The sequence below is a fragment of the Lipotes vexillifer genome, unplaced genomic scaffold (genome assembly GCF_000442215.2).
Source record: "Lipotes vexillifer unplaced genomic scaffold, Lipotes_vexillifer_v1.1 scaffold1106, whole genome shotgun sequence".
Classification (NCBI taxonomy): domain Eukaryota; kingdom Metazoa; phylum Chordata; class Mammalia; order Artiodactyla; family Lipotidae; genus Lipotes; species Lipotes vexillifer.
In genome coordinates this window covers 664,140-682,828 of record NW_006776601.1, presented here as the reverse complement: position 1 = coordinate 682,828, position 18,689 = coordinate 664,140, and the positions used below count along the sequence as shown (strand labels likewise).

Sequence of the window (18,689 nt, the reverse complement as noted above, 5' to 3'; positions counted from 1 at the left end):
TCCGCCGCTCTTCAACTGCTTCCTCTTCCTCATCCACTGCCTTTCGGGTACTATACAAGAGGTAGGAAAAGAAATAAATTAATGCATTGATTCATTCATTAATACAAGTATTTATTAAGCATCAATCTGAGCTTTTCTAGGAACTGAAGAAAGAGCACTGAACAAGAGGGAAATGTATCTACTCTCATAGAGCTTACATCATAGTTGGGGAAATCAGAAAGTAAACAAATGTTAAAATACATTCTGTGTCAACTGGTGATAGATAAGAGCTGTGTAAAAAATTGAAGCACAATTGTGACCACCTAGAGGGGTGGGAAAGGGAGGATGGGAGGGAGATGCAAGAGGGAGGAGATACAGGGATATATGTATAGCTGATTCACTTTGTTATAAAGCAGAAACTAACACACCATTTTAAAGCAATTATACTTCAATAAAGATGTTAAAAAAAAAAAAAAATGAAGCACCAGAAAGGGATAGGTGGTTCTGCAGTTTTTAAATAGCATCATTAGGGAAGGCCTCACTAAGACAGAGTCTTTAAATGGAAATCTGGAGTTTACTGACAGAATTTGAAAGACAGTTCAGAGTAACTACAAGAGATTCAAAATGAAGAGAGAAAGTTCAGAATTGAGAGACCCAGAGAAGGAGAACCCCATATTTTTCATACAAATTCTGCCCAAATATCTGGCTGACCTCAAAACTATGCAAGTGTGGAGAGACTCCAATCAGCTAGGTGAAAGTCTAAACAACTGAACAGAGATTTGAGCTATTGCCTACAACAGGAAAAGTTTGAGCTTAGCCAAGTTGACTGACAAAATATCAGTGCTCTTCATAGTAAAATAATAGAGTCTACACCCTATAAGTTCAAACATACGTAACTGAAGTACCATGAAGAGAAGATAAACAGGATGAGGCATAAAAATTATGGAAGCTGGGAAACTTCTGTTTCCAACCAAGATAAAATAACAGGGACCAATTTAGCCTCTCACCCAAAACAACTAAAAACTGAGGCTAGGTCATAAAAGACATTGCAGTTTCCATTTTGCTCTCTTTTGGGTCACTCACTCTGGGGGAAGCCAACCATCATGGCAAAAGGGTCTCAAGCAGCTCTATGGAGAAGTTCATGGAGGGAAATGAACCCCAACCTGCCAGCATGTGTGTGAGGCATCTTTAAAGCAGATCTAAGTCAGCCCTTCAGATAACTACAGTTCTGGCCAACAACTTAACTACAACCTCCTGAGGAGCTCAAACCAGAACTACGAGGAAAGGTACTCCCAAATTCATGACTTGCAAAAACTTTGAGTAAATATATATTTACTAGTTGCTTTTAAGACGCTAAGTTCTTAAGTAATTTCTTCCATAGCAAGAGTTAACTAAAATGCCTAGTAAAACTATCGAACTTCAAAGATATAGAAAATAAATCTCGGGACTTCCTTGGTGGCGCAGTGGTTAAGAATCTGCCTGTCAATGCACAGAACACAGGTTCGAGCCCTGGTCCGGGAAGATCCCACATGCCGTGGAGCAACTAAGCCTGTGCACCACAACTACTGAGCCTGTGCTCTAGAGCCTGCGAGCCACAACTACTGAGCCCATGTGCCACAACTACTGAAGCCCGCGCACCCTAGAGCCTGTGCTCCGCAACGAGAAGTCACTGCAATGAGAAGCCTGTGCACCCCAATGAAGAGTAGCCCCTGCTCACCACAACTAGAGAAAGCCCACACACAGCAACGAAGACCCAACGCAGCCAAAAATAAATAAATAAACAAATAAATGTTAAAAAAAAAGAAAAGAACTCTCAAGGCCTACATATTTGGAAGGGCAAAAGAATCACACTCCCATAAGAATTCTCGAAAACAGCATACAAAGCAAAGAAACAACATTTTCAATAAAAGAAAGTATAGACCAAGGATTTCTATCCAGCCAAGGTGTGCTTCAAATATTAAGGTTATGGAAAATCTGTCTGAAACACACAAGAACTTGAAGAATTCTATATTATATAAGCCCTCCTCAAGGAACCTAAAGCTACTAGAGGATAAGTTTCATCCACTCAAGAGAGGAAGGAATACTTCAGCAATAAGAACGATGGTAAGAATCTGAATGACTAAAAATGTAGATTATATTAGTCTTCCAACCCTACCCCCCAACAAGGGTGGAGGCAAAGGTGGAAAATTAATGTACGCAAGTTTTATATTGAGATAAAGTAGAAATAATGTACTTTGAAAAAGGGAGAGGGAAAAAGAAAGTTAAAGTAAGCTCAATGTCAGTGACTGTTGTTCCAGCAATAGGTAGGAATTACAGGATACAGTTAAAATCTTGACAAACCACATAATAAAAAGTACAAAAGCACCCATTAAAACAAAAATATACACCTTTCTAAATTTAAAAATAAAATACCAAAGAATACCCTTGGGTGGAGAAAGAAACAGCAAATATCACATAATACACATAATTATAAAATAATTTGAGAGAATTGAAACCAAACATGTTATTCATATTGATAAATGTGAATGGGATTAAATCATCTATTAAAAAGATCTTCAATTTGTTTCAGAAAGCAAAACACAACTACAACTCAATGTGGTACAAAAAAGCATATCTAAAACAAAGTAATTCAAAAAGGCTAAAAATAAAGGAATGGGCAAAGGAATTCCCAGGCAAAGGGAAACAAGAAGAAAGCAGTGAGGGATATTCCAAGAAGGGTATAATTTAATGCTCAAAACCAAAAGCACAACAAAGATAACTATAAATCAGTCATATTTACTATGAACATTTACACTCTAAATAACAAGCAACCACATTTGTGAAGCAAACACTGTAAGACATACAAGGAGACAAAGAGAGAAGTGTACTAACAATTAGTAGACTTTAATAAACCATTCTTATTAAAAGATGAAGTACTGGCAGGGGGGAATAAATAGGAATGAATAAGACTTAATTAACATAATCAAAAAGGTAGATTTTGTGAAAATATCTCAAACATTTTACTTTTATAACAGAGAATACAACTATCTAGTTTGTACTGATCATATATTAGAAAACAAAGAAACTGTCAGTGAATTCCATAAAGTAGAAATGTTATAAACAACGTGCTTATATTGCAATGCAATAAACTAAAAATTATTAACAACAACAACAAAAAAGAATTTCTACCCAGGCAAAAAAGGGAAAACATGCAAATTCTATAATTCCTAAAAAAATATAATGAAAGCCCTAAATATCAGAATCTATGGTTACATTTAAAATAAGAGACCACAGGAAAATTCACAGTACTAAATTCATAGTATTAAAATAAAAACACACAGTATTTTATCAATAAAAATATGACTGTCAAACAATTAAACTCCTAGTTCAACAAAAAGAACTAGAAAAAGTATGACAAAGTAAAACAAAAGAAAGCAGTAGGTAGTAATAAAATTCAAAAAATAGGATTTAATGAGGTAGATTTTTTTTTAATAGACCTAACTAGTAAAACCAAATACTTGATTTTTTAAAATTTACAAAATAGACCACTAGTTAATCTGATCAAGAAGAAAACAGAAAGTAGAAATTTACAAAATAATAAATCAAAAAAGAGGCATAGCCAATGAAATAGAAGAAATATTTAAAATTCCTAACAGACTAATTTACAGATCACTATGAAAATATATTTGAAAATCCAGATGAAACAGATAATTTCGTTGGGAAAGAAAGGCTACCAAAATTGACCCCACTAGACATAGAAAGCTTAAAGAGATTAAGTTCTGAAAAAATAAAATAGAGAAGGTGATCAGAGAATTAACCCCATAAAAAGGCACCATCCAAGACTGTTTCATAGGGTAATCATATCAAACCTTTAACCAGTCCCAAAGTACTGAAAATAAGGGAAAATCTTCCTTTTTGTTTTTCATGAAGAAAGTCTGATATCAAAACTTGAGTAAAGATAGTGCAAAACACACACAGAAAAACTGTAGACTAGTATTATTTATGGATAACAATGCAAAAGTATACTATATTAAATATTAGCAGATAGAACTCAACATCATGTAAAAGAATAATATAACACGACCAAGTGAAATTTATTCTGGAACATAAAACTGATTCAATCGTAGGAAATCTATTAATATAACATGCTAAGAGATGTAAAGGGGGAGAAACCTATGACTATCTCCATAGATACTGAAAAAGCCTTTAACAAAATTTAATACCCATTCCTGATAAAAAATATACGAGAAAATTGCAATTAATGGACATTTTCTTAAAATGATTACACACACACACACACACATACACCATAGTGCTAAAGTCAGTATCTTACTAGGGTAGCAGAGGCATTTCCACTAGGATCACAAACAAAGCAAAAATGTCCACTATCTCTATTACTACTGTCTACTACCACTACCTATTAGAGCTGTTAGCTAATTTAATTAGACCAAATAAATCAGTTAGATGCACAAGAATTGTTAGGGAATAAGTAAAATAACTCTATTTGCAAATGATATGACAATATACCTGGAAAATCCTTGAGAATCAATGATAAAAGTAATTTAAACAAAAGTATTCAGAAAATAGCACGATAAAAAAATATAAAACTCAATAGCCTTTACATATTCAAATAATAACCATGTAGAAGACATAGAAGAGAGCCACTAATTGAAAACAGGATAATGATTAAACAGGAATAAATTTAACAAGAAATGTATAAAATTTGTATGAGGAAAACTAAAACTCCTGAAAACCTGTATGAGGAAAATATTTTAAAACTCCTGAAAAATCAAAAAGACTAGATCCAATGCAAAGATATTACCTATCCTTGGGTAGGTTCACTCAACATTATAAAGATTTCAGTTCTATTAAATTTCAACCGAATTCTAATACAATATCAAAAAGCACTTTAAGTTTCATACGGGCAAACATGCAAGAATAGCCAAGAAAATACTGAAAAACCATAAGGTAGAATTTACCCTACCAGACATTAAAGCACACTATAAAGCCCTTATAATTAAAAGCATGGTACTGGCGCATTAACTGACAGAAAGAATAGCAAATAGAATAAAAAGTCCAGAAATAGACTTAATTACATATGGATATTTAATATATGATGGTGGCATCTCAAATCACTGGGACAAAGATAAACTTTTTTATAAATGGGAACCACTGAGAAATAAAATTGGATCCAGACTTAACACCATACACAAAATTAAATTCTAAATGCATCAGGAATCCAAATGCAAACTTACAAATACTAGAAGAAAATGTGTGAATTCCTCTTTAATCTCAATATATGAAAAACCTTTCTAACTATGACAATTTAGAAGCAAAAAAAAAGATTGCTAAAAAATAAATGAAAAGAAAAATAAAAATTCTGCATGGTGAAAACAATGCAATAAAGTCAAAAGACAATTGATAAGTTTTTGAGAAAAATATATGAAATATACATGTGAAACAAATGGCTAAGAACCCTAATCAGTTTTAAAAAGAAAAGATTCTAAGACTCTTTAAAAAGGAGAGGATAAAAACCAAAACCTAGTAGAAACATAAGGAAAAGACATAACCAGATAATTCACAAAGATATATTTCTTTAAATAATCCTGAAAATAAGAAAAAATATTCACCATCACGCACCTTTAGAGAAATGCACATTAAAACCATACTGAGGGGCTTCCCTGGTGGCGCAGTGGTTGAGAGTCTGCCTGCCGATGCAGGGGACATGGGTTCGTGCCCGGTTCCGGGAGGATCCTACATGCTGCGGAGCGGCTGGGCCCGTGAGCCATGGCCGCTGAGCCTACGCGTCCGGAGCCTGTGCTCCTCAACGGGAGAGGCCACAGCAGCGTGTGAGTTTCAAAAAAAAAAAAAAAAAAACATGCTGAGATACAACTTCTCATCTATCCGACTAGTAAAAATGAAAACCTTTTTGTCAAAGAGAAAAACCAGAGGCTCCAAATGGCATCACTTGTGCTAAAGCCCACGATACCAAGCCTAGATTTAATACATAACCTAAATACAATTTAAACCTTCATCAGAAGTGTAATTTTTTTTTTTGAAATATAGTTGATCTACAATAAGAGCTGTATTTTTTTTTTTTTTTTTTGGTTTAAAGACAAGCTTGTAAGGATTGGCTACTCCAAAGTTCTAAGGAATATAGCTAACTCAAATGCTTTTCAAGATCAAGTTATCCAAGATAATCTTTAGGAAGTAAAAGCTAGTTTAAGTTTGTCGCTTTAATTAAAACAGACATGTCTTAATAGTTGTCAGCATTAATTATAATATTTTTATTCTACCTAAGCTAACAAATTTGTCAGCAAGAAAAATAACTTGGTATGATGAAATTTTCATTAGTAACCTAAATATAATTGTTTAGAGCAAGTAAATTAAATAAATAAAAGTAGAATAAAAAGATTTTCTAGGTGAACTCTTGAAATAAGTTTTCCAAATCTTTAGCCTGAAACCCTAAAGTTTTGCTAAGCTTAGGTTAAGTAATGGAAATTTATTGAACATTTAGATCATTCCAAATAAGATAAAATAGGTGAAAGATTAATTACTGAACATAGCTTTATCTACTTTTGGCTTTCTATTGTTTAAAAACTAAAGATAAAATTTGGGATTATTAGTAAACATGTTTGGTGCTGCCAACTATTGGCACTTGCCATCTACCTCTAAAAGGATTAAATCATGAGCTGCTGCAGCTGCTGACCTTCAACACCCCCTGAAAGGAGTTCAGGGTGGAGATCAGGAATGAGGCACTTCATGCTCTGGGAAAAACTGGCAGAAAAGGTCTTCAGATAGATATTTTCAGGAGATTTTATGAGTCCAATTCTTACATTCCTCATATATCTAGAAAAGCACTAAAATCATTAACAGTGACACCTGCTCCTCGTGACTAGCAGCAAGCCTGTGCCAAAATGTGTGCTTGGCTGCTCATACCCCCCTTCACTAAAGTCATATAACACTGACCTTCCCCACTACCTCTTTGGAGCGGCTTCTCAGAGCTACCTGAAATGCTGTCTCCTGGCTATAGTTCTCATTTTGCCCCAAATAAAACTTAACTCACAACTCTCACATTGTGCTTTTTTTTTTTTTTTCAGTCAACAGTGCCATGCTAAGAAAGTTTCTATGAGAAAGCACATGTTTCTAGAAGTTACAAAGAGTGCTTATAATTTTGCCAAGCTTCAGAATGCTAGTGTAAGAGTCCACAACTGTTTAGTTCCTAAATTTTAGCCAGAAATTAAGGTTTTCAAAAGATTAAAAATTCTAATATATGCATGAAACAACAAAGGAAACATCTCCATATGCAAGGAAAGCACGATGTGCTTTTGGCTAGAAAAGGCATGAGAGACTTCCCTGGCGGCACAGTGGTTAAGAATCTGCCTGCTAATGCAGGGGACACAGGTTCGAGCCCTGGTCCAGGAAGATCCCACATGCCACAGAGCAATTAGGCCCATGTGCCATAACTACTGAGCCTGTGCTCAAGAGCCCATGAGCCACAACTACTGAAGCCCGCAGGCCTAGAGCCTGTGCTCTGCAACAAGAGAAGCCACCGCAATGAGAAGCCTGCATACCGCAACTAGAGAAAGCCCGCGTGCAGCAACGAAGACCCAATGCAGCCAAAAAATAATTAATAATTTTAAAAAAAACAACGAAAAGAAAAGGCATGAGGAATGAAGATGCATTTTGTTAAGGGAAATGAGAGTAATTTTGTCTGAACTACAGCTTCTGGTTATAAAGGGTAAACTAAAGGCATACAAAAATCTTTTCTCTCTTCACTGGAGAAAAGATTTTACCTTGTGTAATCAAGCTGGCTAAAACTGAATTATTATAAGCATTTTAAAAATTAAGTTTTAATATCAATAGTGTACTTATATAAAACTAGAACTTAATTTTCCTTCATCTGCTAAATAGACAATCGAGTATTGTTTCATATGGACCTGTGATCCTATTTAGTCAAGTGTCCAAACCATTTGATATCTTTGACAAACTTCCCCAAATCAAATTCTGAATGATGTCTTTTGACCACAAACTAACTTTGAAATTTTTCAGAGGCCCCTGGAACATTTCAAAAGATGTTAGGCTTTTTTGATATGTTAAATTACACGGGAAGCATTACCAAACAAGAAGTAACATTAAGCCTTCTTTATGTGGTACTTGATTAGGTGTATAAGTGTTCTAGAAATTGTGTGAAATTTCTAGAAACTTGATATATCCTGGTATAATCCTAACTTATAATTCTAGTCATTATCTTAAAATGGTGTATGACATCCTCTGGGACCCCAATCAGAAATGGGTAACAAGTAAACAATCCTTTTACTGCTATTCACTTACTTTCTGAAATTACTCATCAAAATTGAGGCTCACACTAAAAATATTGAACCTGAGTAACAGGTAAATGACCTAACTGATTTTCATGTAAAGGCAACAGAATCTATATAAAGATTGTGGCAAGTGTTGATGAGATTCGTTCTACTTCTCCAAAAATGACCCACTTACTGCCAGACCTGATGTCCTTATAACAGATGACAGTCTGCTCCTGAATCAGAGAAACTAAGATGGGTAAACAATGGCTGTAAATTAAACAAACACTTGGAGCTGTGGGAAAACCAAGATGGCCTCATGGTTCTTCCTGGCTCCCTGACAAATCTCATTTTTCTGTTTTCCCATTCCTTCACCCACCACAGTATATGTAAGAACAACTATTTGTGTCCCTAAAGGCCTTAGGCTTCCTCCCTCTGGGCCCTTGAAAAACTGTAGTCAAGCAGAAAAAGTATTAATTACATAGGACTACATGACCTGAGGAGGATACTCTAATGTTTTTGTTTTTCCAGATTTAAGGAGACCTTTCTTAAGCTATCTATGACTTAACAACAATTTGGTAAAGTATACCTTTGTGAACAAAGATGAAACTTTTTCTCCCCACCTGATCCCTCCAGAATTCAGGAACTCTCAGTGAATATTCTTACTCTCTTAACAATTTATTTGCTTGCATAAATTCAATAACAATCTGTTCTCCTTGTAACAGGATACAATTATATTACCAAGGCTTTGACTGGAATGTCATATTTGAGAAAGGTGTGCACAGACTCAGATATGACCAGATAGCTTCAAAGAACTGCTTCAAAAAAAATCGACCTGGGGCTTCCCTGGTGGCGCAGTGGTTGAGAGTCCGCCTGCCGATGCAGGGGACACGGGTTCGTGCCCCGGTCCGGGAGGATCCCACATGCTGCGGAGTGGCTGGGCCTGTGAGCCATGGCCGCTGAGCCTGCGCGTCCGGAGCCTGTGCTCTGCAATGGGAGAGGCCGCAGCAGTGAGAGGCCCGCGTACCGCAAAAAAAAAAAAAAAAAAAAAAAAAAAAAAATCGACCTGGTACCTTGCTTACAAGGTTTCAGCAAAGCAGTCTTAAAAAAGGACTTATATGGTCCATCATTATTCTTTCTGTACTTATACAAATAACCAGGCCAAGTTTAATGCAAACAAATTAGTTTTACTATGATTATCTTTGGTTAAAAAAAATATAGGGGTAATTAAAGAGAGAAAAATTATCTTTGCACCTTTGTAGATAGTATTAGATTCTAGTCCTGTTAATTGTCTTTGAGGTTTTATTACATACCTGTAAACTGGACTGGATCCTGAATTCTTCTAGTGTCCTTAAATATCTGGCTACAACTCACCAAACTAATATTTCCAATTTTCTCCCACCCTTCTGATTTGGCATCACTAAGAACAAAGGCAGCCTTTGAGCCCTGTCAGAAGGGAGCTTACCAAGTGCTCCTGACCACTGACACTGATGCAAAATTATAGAAAGTATTGAGCCTTGGGTACATGTCTCACAGCTAAGGAGGACCACCTGACATCTGGTCCTACACAACACTGGAGACCCCTGAATCAAAATGATGAGTAAGAAAAGTCACTGATATTGATGTCTACTGCTTTCGCCCAAGACACCAGATTCAAGTCTTCTTGCTTTAGTTAAACATGAAATCCTTTCTCTTTTTCTTTCTTAATTTCACTCTGGCATTGGCCTGGAAAGATAACACCCTCATCTGTATCTCCCAGGCCATTACTAAGAAGGGATAACCTTCAGTATTTAGGATAACTCTATTTTAGGATCGGAGATTCACTTTCCACATGCACTAAAAACCTGACTCCTGGCTTGAAAAGGTAAATGCAGCAGTCCCTGTGAATAAATCTTTTATCAGTATTCCTTAACAGGAATGGTTTGCATCCTGACAGGTCTTGTCTTTGTCTGTGGTGGTTATCATTCTCCTTGGGCCCATATGAATGCCCATATGGCTGGCATACAACTGTACTAGGCGTCTTAGGTTATCTAACTGTGCCCCTAACTGTTCTAGAAAAGGTTTAACAGGAGGATTCATGATTCAAGAACTGCTTCCTGGGCTTCCCTGGTGGCGCAGTGGTTGAGAATCTGCCTGCTAATGCAGGGGACACGGGTTCGAGCCCTGGTCTGGGAAGATCCCACATGCCGCAGGACAACTAGGCCCGTGAGCCACAACTACTGAGCCTGCACGTCTGGAGCCTGTGCTCCGCAACAAGGGAGGCCACGACAGTGAGAGGCCCGCGCACCGCGATGAAGAGTGGCCCCCACTTGCCACAACTAGAGAAAGCCCTTGCACAAAAACGAAGACCCAACACAGCCAAAAATAAATAAATAAACAAATGTGTGGTTTAAAGAGAAAATATTATTTAAAAAAAAAGAACTGCTTCCTTTGGCAGGGCCTACTTCCCTGATTAGGAGTTAAAACAAAGAAGAATATAATCAGGAACCTTTCCTCAACTCTTAGAGAACATTGCAGATTCCATTGCTAGGGCACTAATTGCCCAACAAAAATACTTAGACTCTCTGGCCATAGTTGCTCTTGATAATAAGATAGCCCTTGATAATCTTTTAGCTAAGCAGGGAAGTGTCTGTGCTATGACCAATACCATCTGTTGTACCTGGATTGACACTTCTGGTGAAGTTAAAACTTAATTATGTAAGATCACTGAGTAAGCCACTTGGCTTAAAAGGGTGACCGCTTCAACAGTGTCTTTGACTGGTTTGGGTCTTGGGGAAGATGGCTCTGAAGCACACTCCAAATACTGGGAGTTATCCTATTTATAGCTGTCATAAACATCAGAGCATTGGATCCTCTCAAAAGTTTTAAATGCATGTTCACAGCCACTGACCAGCAGAGAAGTGATCTCCCTGAGTGGAACATCAGAAAAGAAACGAGGAGAACAGCCACCTTAAAAATTGTGAACCTGTAACAGGGAAGAACAAAATCTGACTCCATGTTGGATCTGTTTCTTTTACTTTAACCTTTGCTTCCTGTTGCTTTTGTGACTATAATCACTACAAGGACGCTCTTTATAGCTATAAGCATACGTAGTGGCCTCCCTTGGGGAACCCTGCCCCTCTGCCTCAATGTTAAACCAAAGTGCCTTCATTCAGCTCACAGGGAAACACCCTGCCCCTGCCCGCCAATGAATGGCTGCAAGAAAGAAGAAATTAACACATCCCCTCCCAGATGCTGGCCAAACCAGAAGATATTTTGCAAGACTTAGAGCCTTTTTACTTTACTTCCTCACCTCCTTCCCCTCTCTGTTCTATAAAAGAAACTAGCATCCAGACCCAGATAAGATGGTACTCTAGAACTCTAGCCTGCCATCTTCTCAGATGCCCAGCTTTCCAAATAAAGTCGCTATTCCTTGCCTCAACACCTCGTCTCCTGATTTATTGGTCTGTTGTGAAGCAGAACAAGCTTGGACTCGGTAACAAACCTGAAGTCATGGCCTGTGAATATCACAGGAGTTCATCAAAGACATCATGGCCTATGGAGAGCACAACAAAGATCAACAAAGCTGCAGAGCAGTAGTTGAGAGCGAAGCTAATGCCTTAAATTTTGATCACATCTCTCAGGCTGAGAGTATGATGAAAAGGAGGGAATTGTTAAAGAGAAAAGGCCACAGGCCCCAAATGGCTAAAGCCCATGATACCAAACCTAGATTTAATACCTAACCTAATTGCAGTTTTGACCTTCACCAGAAATGTAATCTTAATCAACCAGTCTAGAATTTCCTGGTCAGCACCAAGAGGTAATCTGTCCATCCTCCCTCCCCACCCCCTGCACCCCCACGCACCCCCAAGATACAATCTGCATGATAAAACCCCCTTGCCTTTCCCTTTTACCCCCCAAAAGCTGCCCTGGTATAAAAATAATCCTTTCTTTTATTTTGCTAATAGCTCCTTTGCCCTATCCTTCTTCCTATAAAAACCTTCCATCTTTTAGTAAAACCCCTTCTAGTTCCTAGATTGGATGCTGCAATTCATGAATCGCCTAATAAAGCTAGTTGGATCTTCAAATTTACTCAGCTGAATTTTGTTTTTTAACAACATCTAACAATGGATTCTACTGATGAGCTGAGGGGTAATAGACTAGTGAGAGTTCAACTTGGCTAGACCCTTCTGCAGAGCAATTTGGAATCTAATAAATCTATATATATATGCACTTACCTTCTGAAATCTCATGTCTAGGAATTTACTCTGAAGAAACATCACCAACAATATGAAAATACATATGCACAAGGTAATTCATTACAGATTGTTGGTAATGGCAGGCTATTTGAGACAATCTGAATGTTGGATGGGTTTTCTGGCTTTTACGTACCGGGCACTGAAAGGGTGGCCAGTCTCCAAATACATCAGTTTCTATTCAGAAAATTAACATTAATACAATACTGTATCTAATCTACACACCTTACTCAAAATTTACCAATTGTTCCAAGTATGTCCTTTTTCTAATCCAATCTAGAGTAAGGTGGTACATTTAGTTGTCATGTCTCTTTAGCTTGCTTTAATTGGAATCAGCTCCTCAGTCTTTGTTTCCGTGACCTTGATATTTTTGAAAAGTACTGGCCAATTATTTTGTAGAATGTCTCTCAATTTAGGTTTGTCTGATGTTTCTCTACACTTAAATTTACATTAGACATTTTTGATAAAAATATTCCAGGAGTAATGTTGTGTCTTTCTCAGTATGTCACATGAGGCAGATAATGTTGATTTCTCATATTACTATGTTTCATTAATTTTGACCAGTGAAGGTTCTGGGCTTTCAGAAGAATCACAGTCATGGCAATAATGGCCTTAGAATCACACAGAAGAGATTCCAAAATGTGTTTACAAATTTTTTCCAGTTAAATTTTTTAAAATGTGTACTGACTTCAGATGACTCCCTGGAAGGGTTAAGTGGTAATGCTGTTACCACAGATACTCCCACATCTGAATTTTTTCACCTCAGGTCTTTTATTACATATGTCTAGGTAACTATGAATATATCCAAAGATTCTGTGAAAATCACAGGCTCCAGAGGAGATCAACACCTTTATAAGTAGGTTTTAAAGCATATTCTATGTAGGTTTCAGCCAGAGGCACACTCCAAAGTGACAAAACCTCCCACCAATGGATCTTCCAATCTGGGGTCACAGGGGATGACCCTGCCCCCACAGCTCCACATTCTCTGCTTGGGTTCCATATGCTTAAGACTCCAAGCAATTTCATCCTTCAAAATCTAGGTAGAGGTAGCTATACAGCTATAGCTATGCTGGCTGTAGTGTATGCTGTACTAGGGCCCGCTAGTAGGAATCACACCTGCCGTTGCTGCCCAAGTACACGGAGTAGAGCCCATGATGTGAGGTGGCACTGTGCAGTGAGGCCCTTTCTTTGACTATGTCCCCATCCCTTCCCACATGTTTCAAGTTTCAGAGCGTGTGTCAAACCAAAGAGGAAAGAAGCACTGAACTGGAAATGAGATTAATGCTCTAATTTAGGACAAATTTTTAAAACCTGAAAATAAAACTGTTAATACTTCAAACTGCCTAAACAGCTACAGAATCTGGCTAAGATTCCATATAACAGTGAGTTCAAAGAATAGTGGTTGAGAAAATAATTAAGCTATTCCTTGATAATATGCTGAGTCCAGCCCATTCAATGAATTGGCTACACACACACACACACACACATATCAAGAAGTCCTCTTCTCATAAACTGTTTTTGAGGGACTAGTGTTCCAAAGAATATTCAAGAAGAGTATATTTTAAAGTTTTCTTGCCTGAAGAAAATCTAAGATGAGTCCTGGATATATACTGAGAACTAAAATCCATCAAAGCAGAAACATTGGTAACTTAACTTTACTCAAACTTTCTAGGAGAGAGTTATGATACATTTAGAAGTGTCTTTAAAGTCATAAAATATATTTTAAACATACAAAAAAAGAAAAAAGTAAACCTCAAAGGGGAAAAGGAGCCACATTTTCTTCCACTTATACCAAATATGGCATGACATTATCTAAGGGAAAAATATTCCAATATATTGTCTATTATTTACAAATTGACCTGTTTTCATTTAATAACATATGTAGACAAGGGGATTTTTCTTACCTTTTAAAAGGCACAGCATTTTTCAGAACACTTTCCACCTCAGCAACATCTGCTCTGGCAAGATCGGCCACAGTAAGAAAGCCAGAAGCATAGAGGAATCTGGCTCTCTGTGCATTAAGTAAGGATACCCGGACCAGGTCACACAGCTCCCTCTGGATGCCAAATGTAAGACGCTTCTGAAACTGGGACAGTAGTAGTTCCATGTTGTGCCAGCCCAGGCGGTTGGAAAACACTGTAATCATCCCTAGAATATTCATATAATATTTATTGAATTAAAAATTCTTTCTAGACCAATTCTCTGTTTCTTGAGATGTATTTTTGTTTCACTGTTGTTGTTGTTTTTTCTGCAGAATTATAAAGTTTAACAGGCCCAAGGTATAAAATAATAGGAGAGCGGACATCTTTAAGGGCCTAGCTAATTGGCTAGACACATTAAATATCATCTCATTTTTTCTTAAGCACGAACTTGCATTTGAAAAAACTGAGGCAGAGCACATAAACACAAAACAAACAAAAAGCCCTCACTAGTTCCCCTCTCTCTCTCTCAATTTTTTTCCTTACTTTCTTTAAGGAAGAAAGAACTCTTAAAACAGGTAAAGAACTCTTTTCACCTAGAGGAAAACAAGAGAGCTAATTTAAATTGTCAGGTGCTGAGAGGATTATTTACAAAGAGTGAAAGTCCCATTGATAATTTCTTAAAAAAAAAAAAAGGTTGCCCAGCTTGATAGCTATACCCTCTTGAAATAAAGAGGCCAGAGTAGCCAAGTGCCAAGTCATTAAGAAAATCACTTCCCTACAAGAACATTAACCCTAGAGGTAATCTGAGATCTTTGATGCCAGTGAGTGAAGGGTAAGTCTCTCCCTTCTTACTACCCTCTCCTGGCATCTTTCCCTCGGTAATCTCTCATACACACAATTTCACAACGAAACTTCTTACACATGTAAACACACTCTCCAGCAGCCCAGGATTTCCCTCCTAAGGGCTTAAGGATTTCTTGGTAAAATCAGACCTAGAACTTCCCTTGTTTGCCTAGCTTAGAAGAGTTTAATTTTATTAAGAAAGACCAGTATTTCCTTAGAGAACAGATATTTAAAACAATGAGACAGAAGTCCAGAAATCCCTCTCCACTTGCCATCTTCCACAATTAACAAGTATTAATCAATAACTTGATGAGAAAATGAAGACCAGTGAGAACTGTGTCTGTTTCTTCTTACAATAAGCTCCCCCTGCCAAAAAAAAAAGACAGAAAAAACAGAAAGAAGAGCGATGGTCAGCAGGTTGCTAGGGAATGGAAGGGGACCAAGATCCAGACACTCAGCCAGCTGCCAGTCTTCTGTAGCAGGGTAACTGAGCCCACAAGAGTCATAGTTTTGGGTGTTCTGATGATGACAGGAACTATACAAAATTATGGCTTAACATGATCCCCTCACTTTTAGAGAAACCTACAGTAAAATGGAATGTGAAAAAAAGTAATCTTAACTTGACCTCAAACCACAGAGTCTTAAATAAATGTGGGAACACTTGTTTAACTGACCTGCATAAACAGCAGCTGACTGTTGTAACGATTGAATCTGTCCACGACTGCATCCATATTTCTGATTAATTTCCTTTAAGGGAACTTCACTGATTAAATCTAACAGCACAAGACTGGTAAAAAACCTGGAAAGTAAATTACCAAAAGTATGGTAAGAGGTCACTTATGTCTACTATGAAAGTACAATGTATGTTTAGAAACAAGAAAGAACCAAAAAAGGTAAGAGGGTGAGAAGGTGAGAAGATTCCTAATAGGATATAGGATTAGTGGACAAAGAGCTCAATGTTTATAAATTCTAACATACGTTAGTACTATAGCAAAAAACTAGTATCTGTATGACAAAAAGATTTTGTTCATATTTCAATAATGCTAACTAATTTTAAGAAATGAGATTTGGTTCAAGAAATATGATGGCACAAACATTTTAAAGAACACTTGATATACAATTATATCACCTAATCATATTTCAATCAAAATTTGGTCATAAAAAAGTTTTGATGTGAAAGGCAATTGTGCCACAAATAAGCCAAGTATATAATCCTTACAAAATTTACACTTGACTATGATGTAAATAATATGAGACTAATGCTTTAAGAAAAATAATTTTATTATATTTCAAAGAAGCTAAAGCCTGTACAATTTCCCTACCTGAATCTTTTAATTGGCTCTTCCCTACTGGTAACAAATCAATTCAAAGGATGATACAAACCATATCCTCAAATGGAGCCATACTAAGTTGGCAGTTCTGATCATATCTTCTTTAAGGGAAGAAAGTAATTAAGTGTTCTACTTTAAAAAGTCTTGATATATAGTGGTTTCTTATAAGCTACAAAGAAGAAACTAAAATATCAATAAATTCAGTAAATACAAGAAGTTGAAAATTTTTACTATATTCAGCCAAAACTTTTATTTTAATGACAATGAAAGTGATTACAATAAACTGGACATCTACTGTATATCCAATACTGTGTTAAAAACTGGACAGTCCAGGCTCCTTGATATTTACCTTTTATGGATGGCCATTTGTCGGTGCTGTTTCTCAGTTCTGGCTACTACTTTTCCTTTCACACAGCGAGCCAAGAACCCTTCTTCAACTCCCACTAGCTCTGCCACCCGTTTCATAGAAGCTGGCAACTTCTCCCATAAACAGAAAAATCGATACCAATCAATAGTAGTCCAATCCTCAAACACAGGTGTAACCTAAAGGGAAGAAGCATCATTCATTACCTAAAACTACTGCATTACAAAAGGGACAAAATTGTAAATGTAAACTTCATGTTAAAACAAAGGCTTCATGGGCTTCCCTGGTGGCGCAGTGGTTGAGAGTCCACCTGCCAATGCAAGGGACACAGGTTCGTGCCCTGGTCCGGGAAGATCCCACATGCCGTGGAGCGGCTGGGCCCGTGAGCCATGGCTGCTGAGCCTGCGCGTCCGGAGCCTGTGCTCCGCAATGGGAGAGGCCACAACAGTGAGAGGCCCGCGTACCGAAAAAACAAACAAACAAACAAACACACAAAGGCTTCAGTATTTGGAAATATTTCTAAATGTGATAATGCCTTACTTATATGGAAACTTCATTTAATCACAAACAACTCACTGACAAGAGAAAAGAAGAGACCACTAAGCATACAAGCTGGATTTTACAGAATCCAAGGACTTTAATCATAGACACTTTTAATCTCGGTATTCTGATGTTAAATACAATCTTAAGTATTTTGTATGACTTCTGAGAAAATACAGGGAGGGGAAAGAGGAATCAATATTCACAATTGCTATAATATATTTATTATCTGAAGTGTCCAGGATTCAACAACAAAAAAAAAACAACGAGACATTCAAAGAAACAGAAGCATGTGTCCCAAACACAGGGGAAAAAGCAGGCAAAAGAAACACCTTTGAGGGGTTCTAGATGTCAGAAATATCTGCAAAGACTTCAAAGAGACATTATAAGTATGGTCAAAAAACAGCAACAACAAAAAAAACATGCTTAATAATGTAAAGGAAAGTATGATGACAATGTCTCATCAAGTAGGGAATATGAGTAAAGAGAAATGATTAAAAAAAGAGCCAAATGGAAATTCTAGAGTTAAAAAATACAACTGAAACGAACTATTAACTATAGAGCTCAACAGTAGATGCAAGCTGGCAGAATAAAGAATCAGCAAACATGAAGATAGATCCATCAAGATTATGCAATCTGAGAGGTGAGAAAAAAGGAAAAAAAAATGAACAGAGCCTCAGAGAAATGTGGGAAGCATTAAAGTGTACCAACATATGCATAATGAGAGTACCAGAAGAAGACAGAAAGGAACAGAAAGAACATTTGAAGAAATTATGGCTAAAACCTTTCCAAATTTAATGGAAAACTTTACATATGCAAGAGACTAAAAGTGAACTCCAACTAGGAAAGCTCAAAAAGATCCACACCCTGATGCATCAGAGTCAAAATGGAAAATACCAAGAGAAAATCATGAAAGCAGCAAAAGAAAAACAATGCATCATATACAAGGGAAACCAAAAAAAATTAAGAGCCGACTTCTCATCAAAAACAATGGAGGACAGGGCTTCCCTGGTGGTGCTGGTTGAGAGAGTCCACCTGCCGATGCAGGGGACATGGGTTTATGCCCCGGTCCGGGAGGATCCCACATGCCACAGAGCAGCTGGGCCCGTAAGCCATGGCTGCTGAGCCTGCGCGTCCGGAGCCTGTGCTCCACAACGGGAGAGACCACAACAGTGAGAGGCCCACGTACCGCA

The 18,689-nt window shown here is 37.3% G+C and overlaps 1 protein-coding gene across 1 annotated transcript in view; it reads right to left on the bottom strand.

Annotated features, from left to right (window-relative positions):
• The window catches only part of POLQ (DNA polymerase theta), a 124,653-nt gene that overhangs the window by 49,380 nt on the left and 56,584 nt on the right, over positions 1-18,689 (bottom strand). The window contains 4 exon segments of the mRNA XM_007450507.1: positions 2-50; positions 14,401-14,644; positions 15,936-16,060; positions 16,942-17,135. Of these exon segments, the coding sequence (XP_007450569.1) occupies positions 2-50; positions 14,401-14,644; positions 15,936-16,060; positions 16,942-17,135 (612 nt within the window).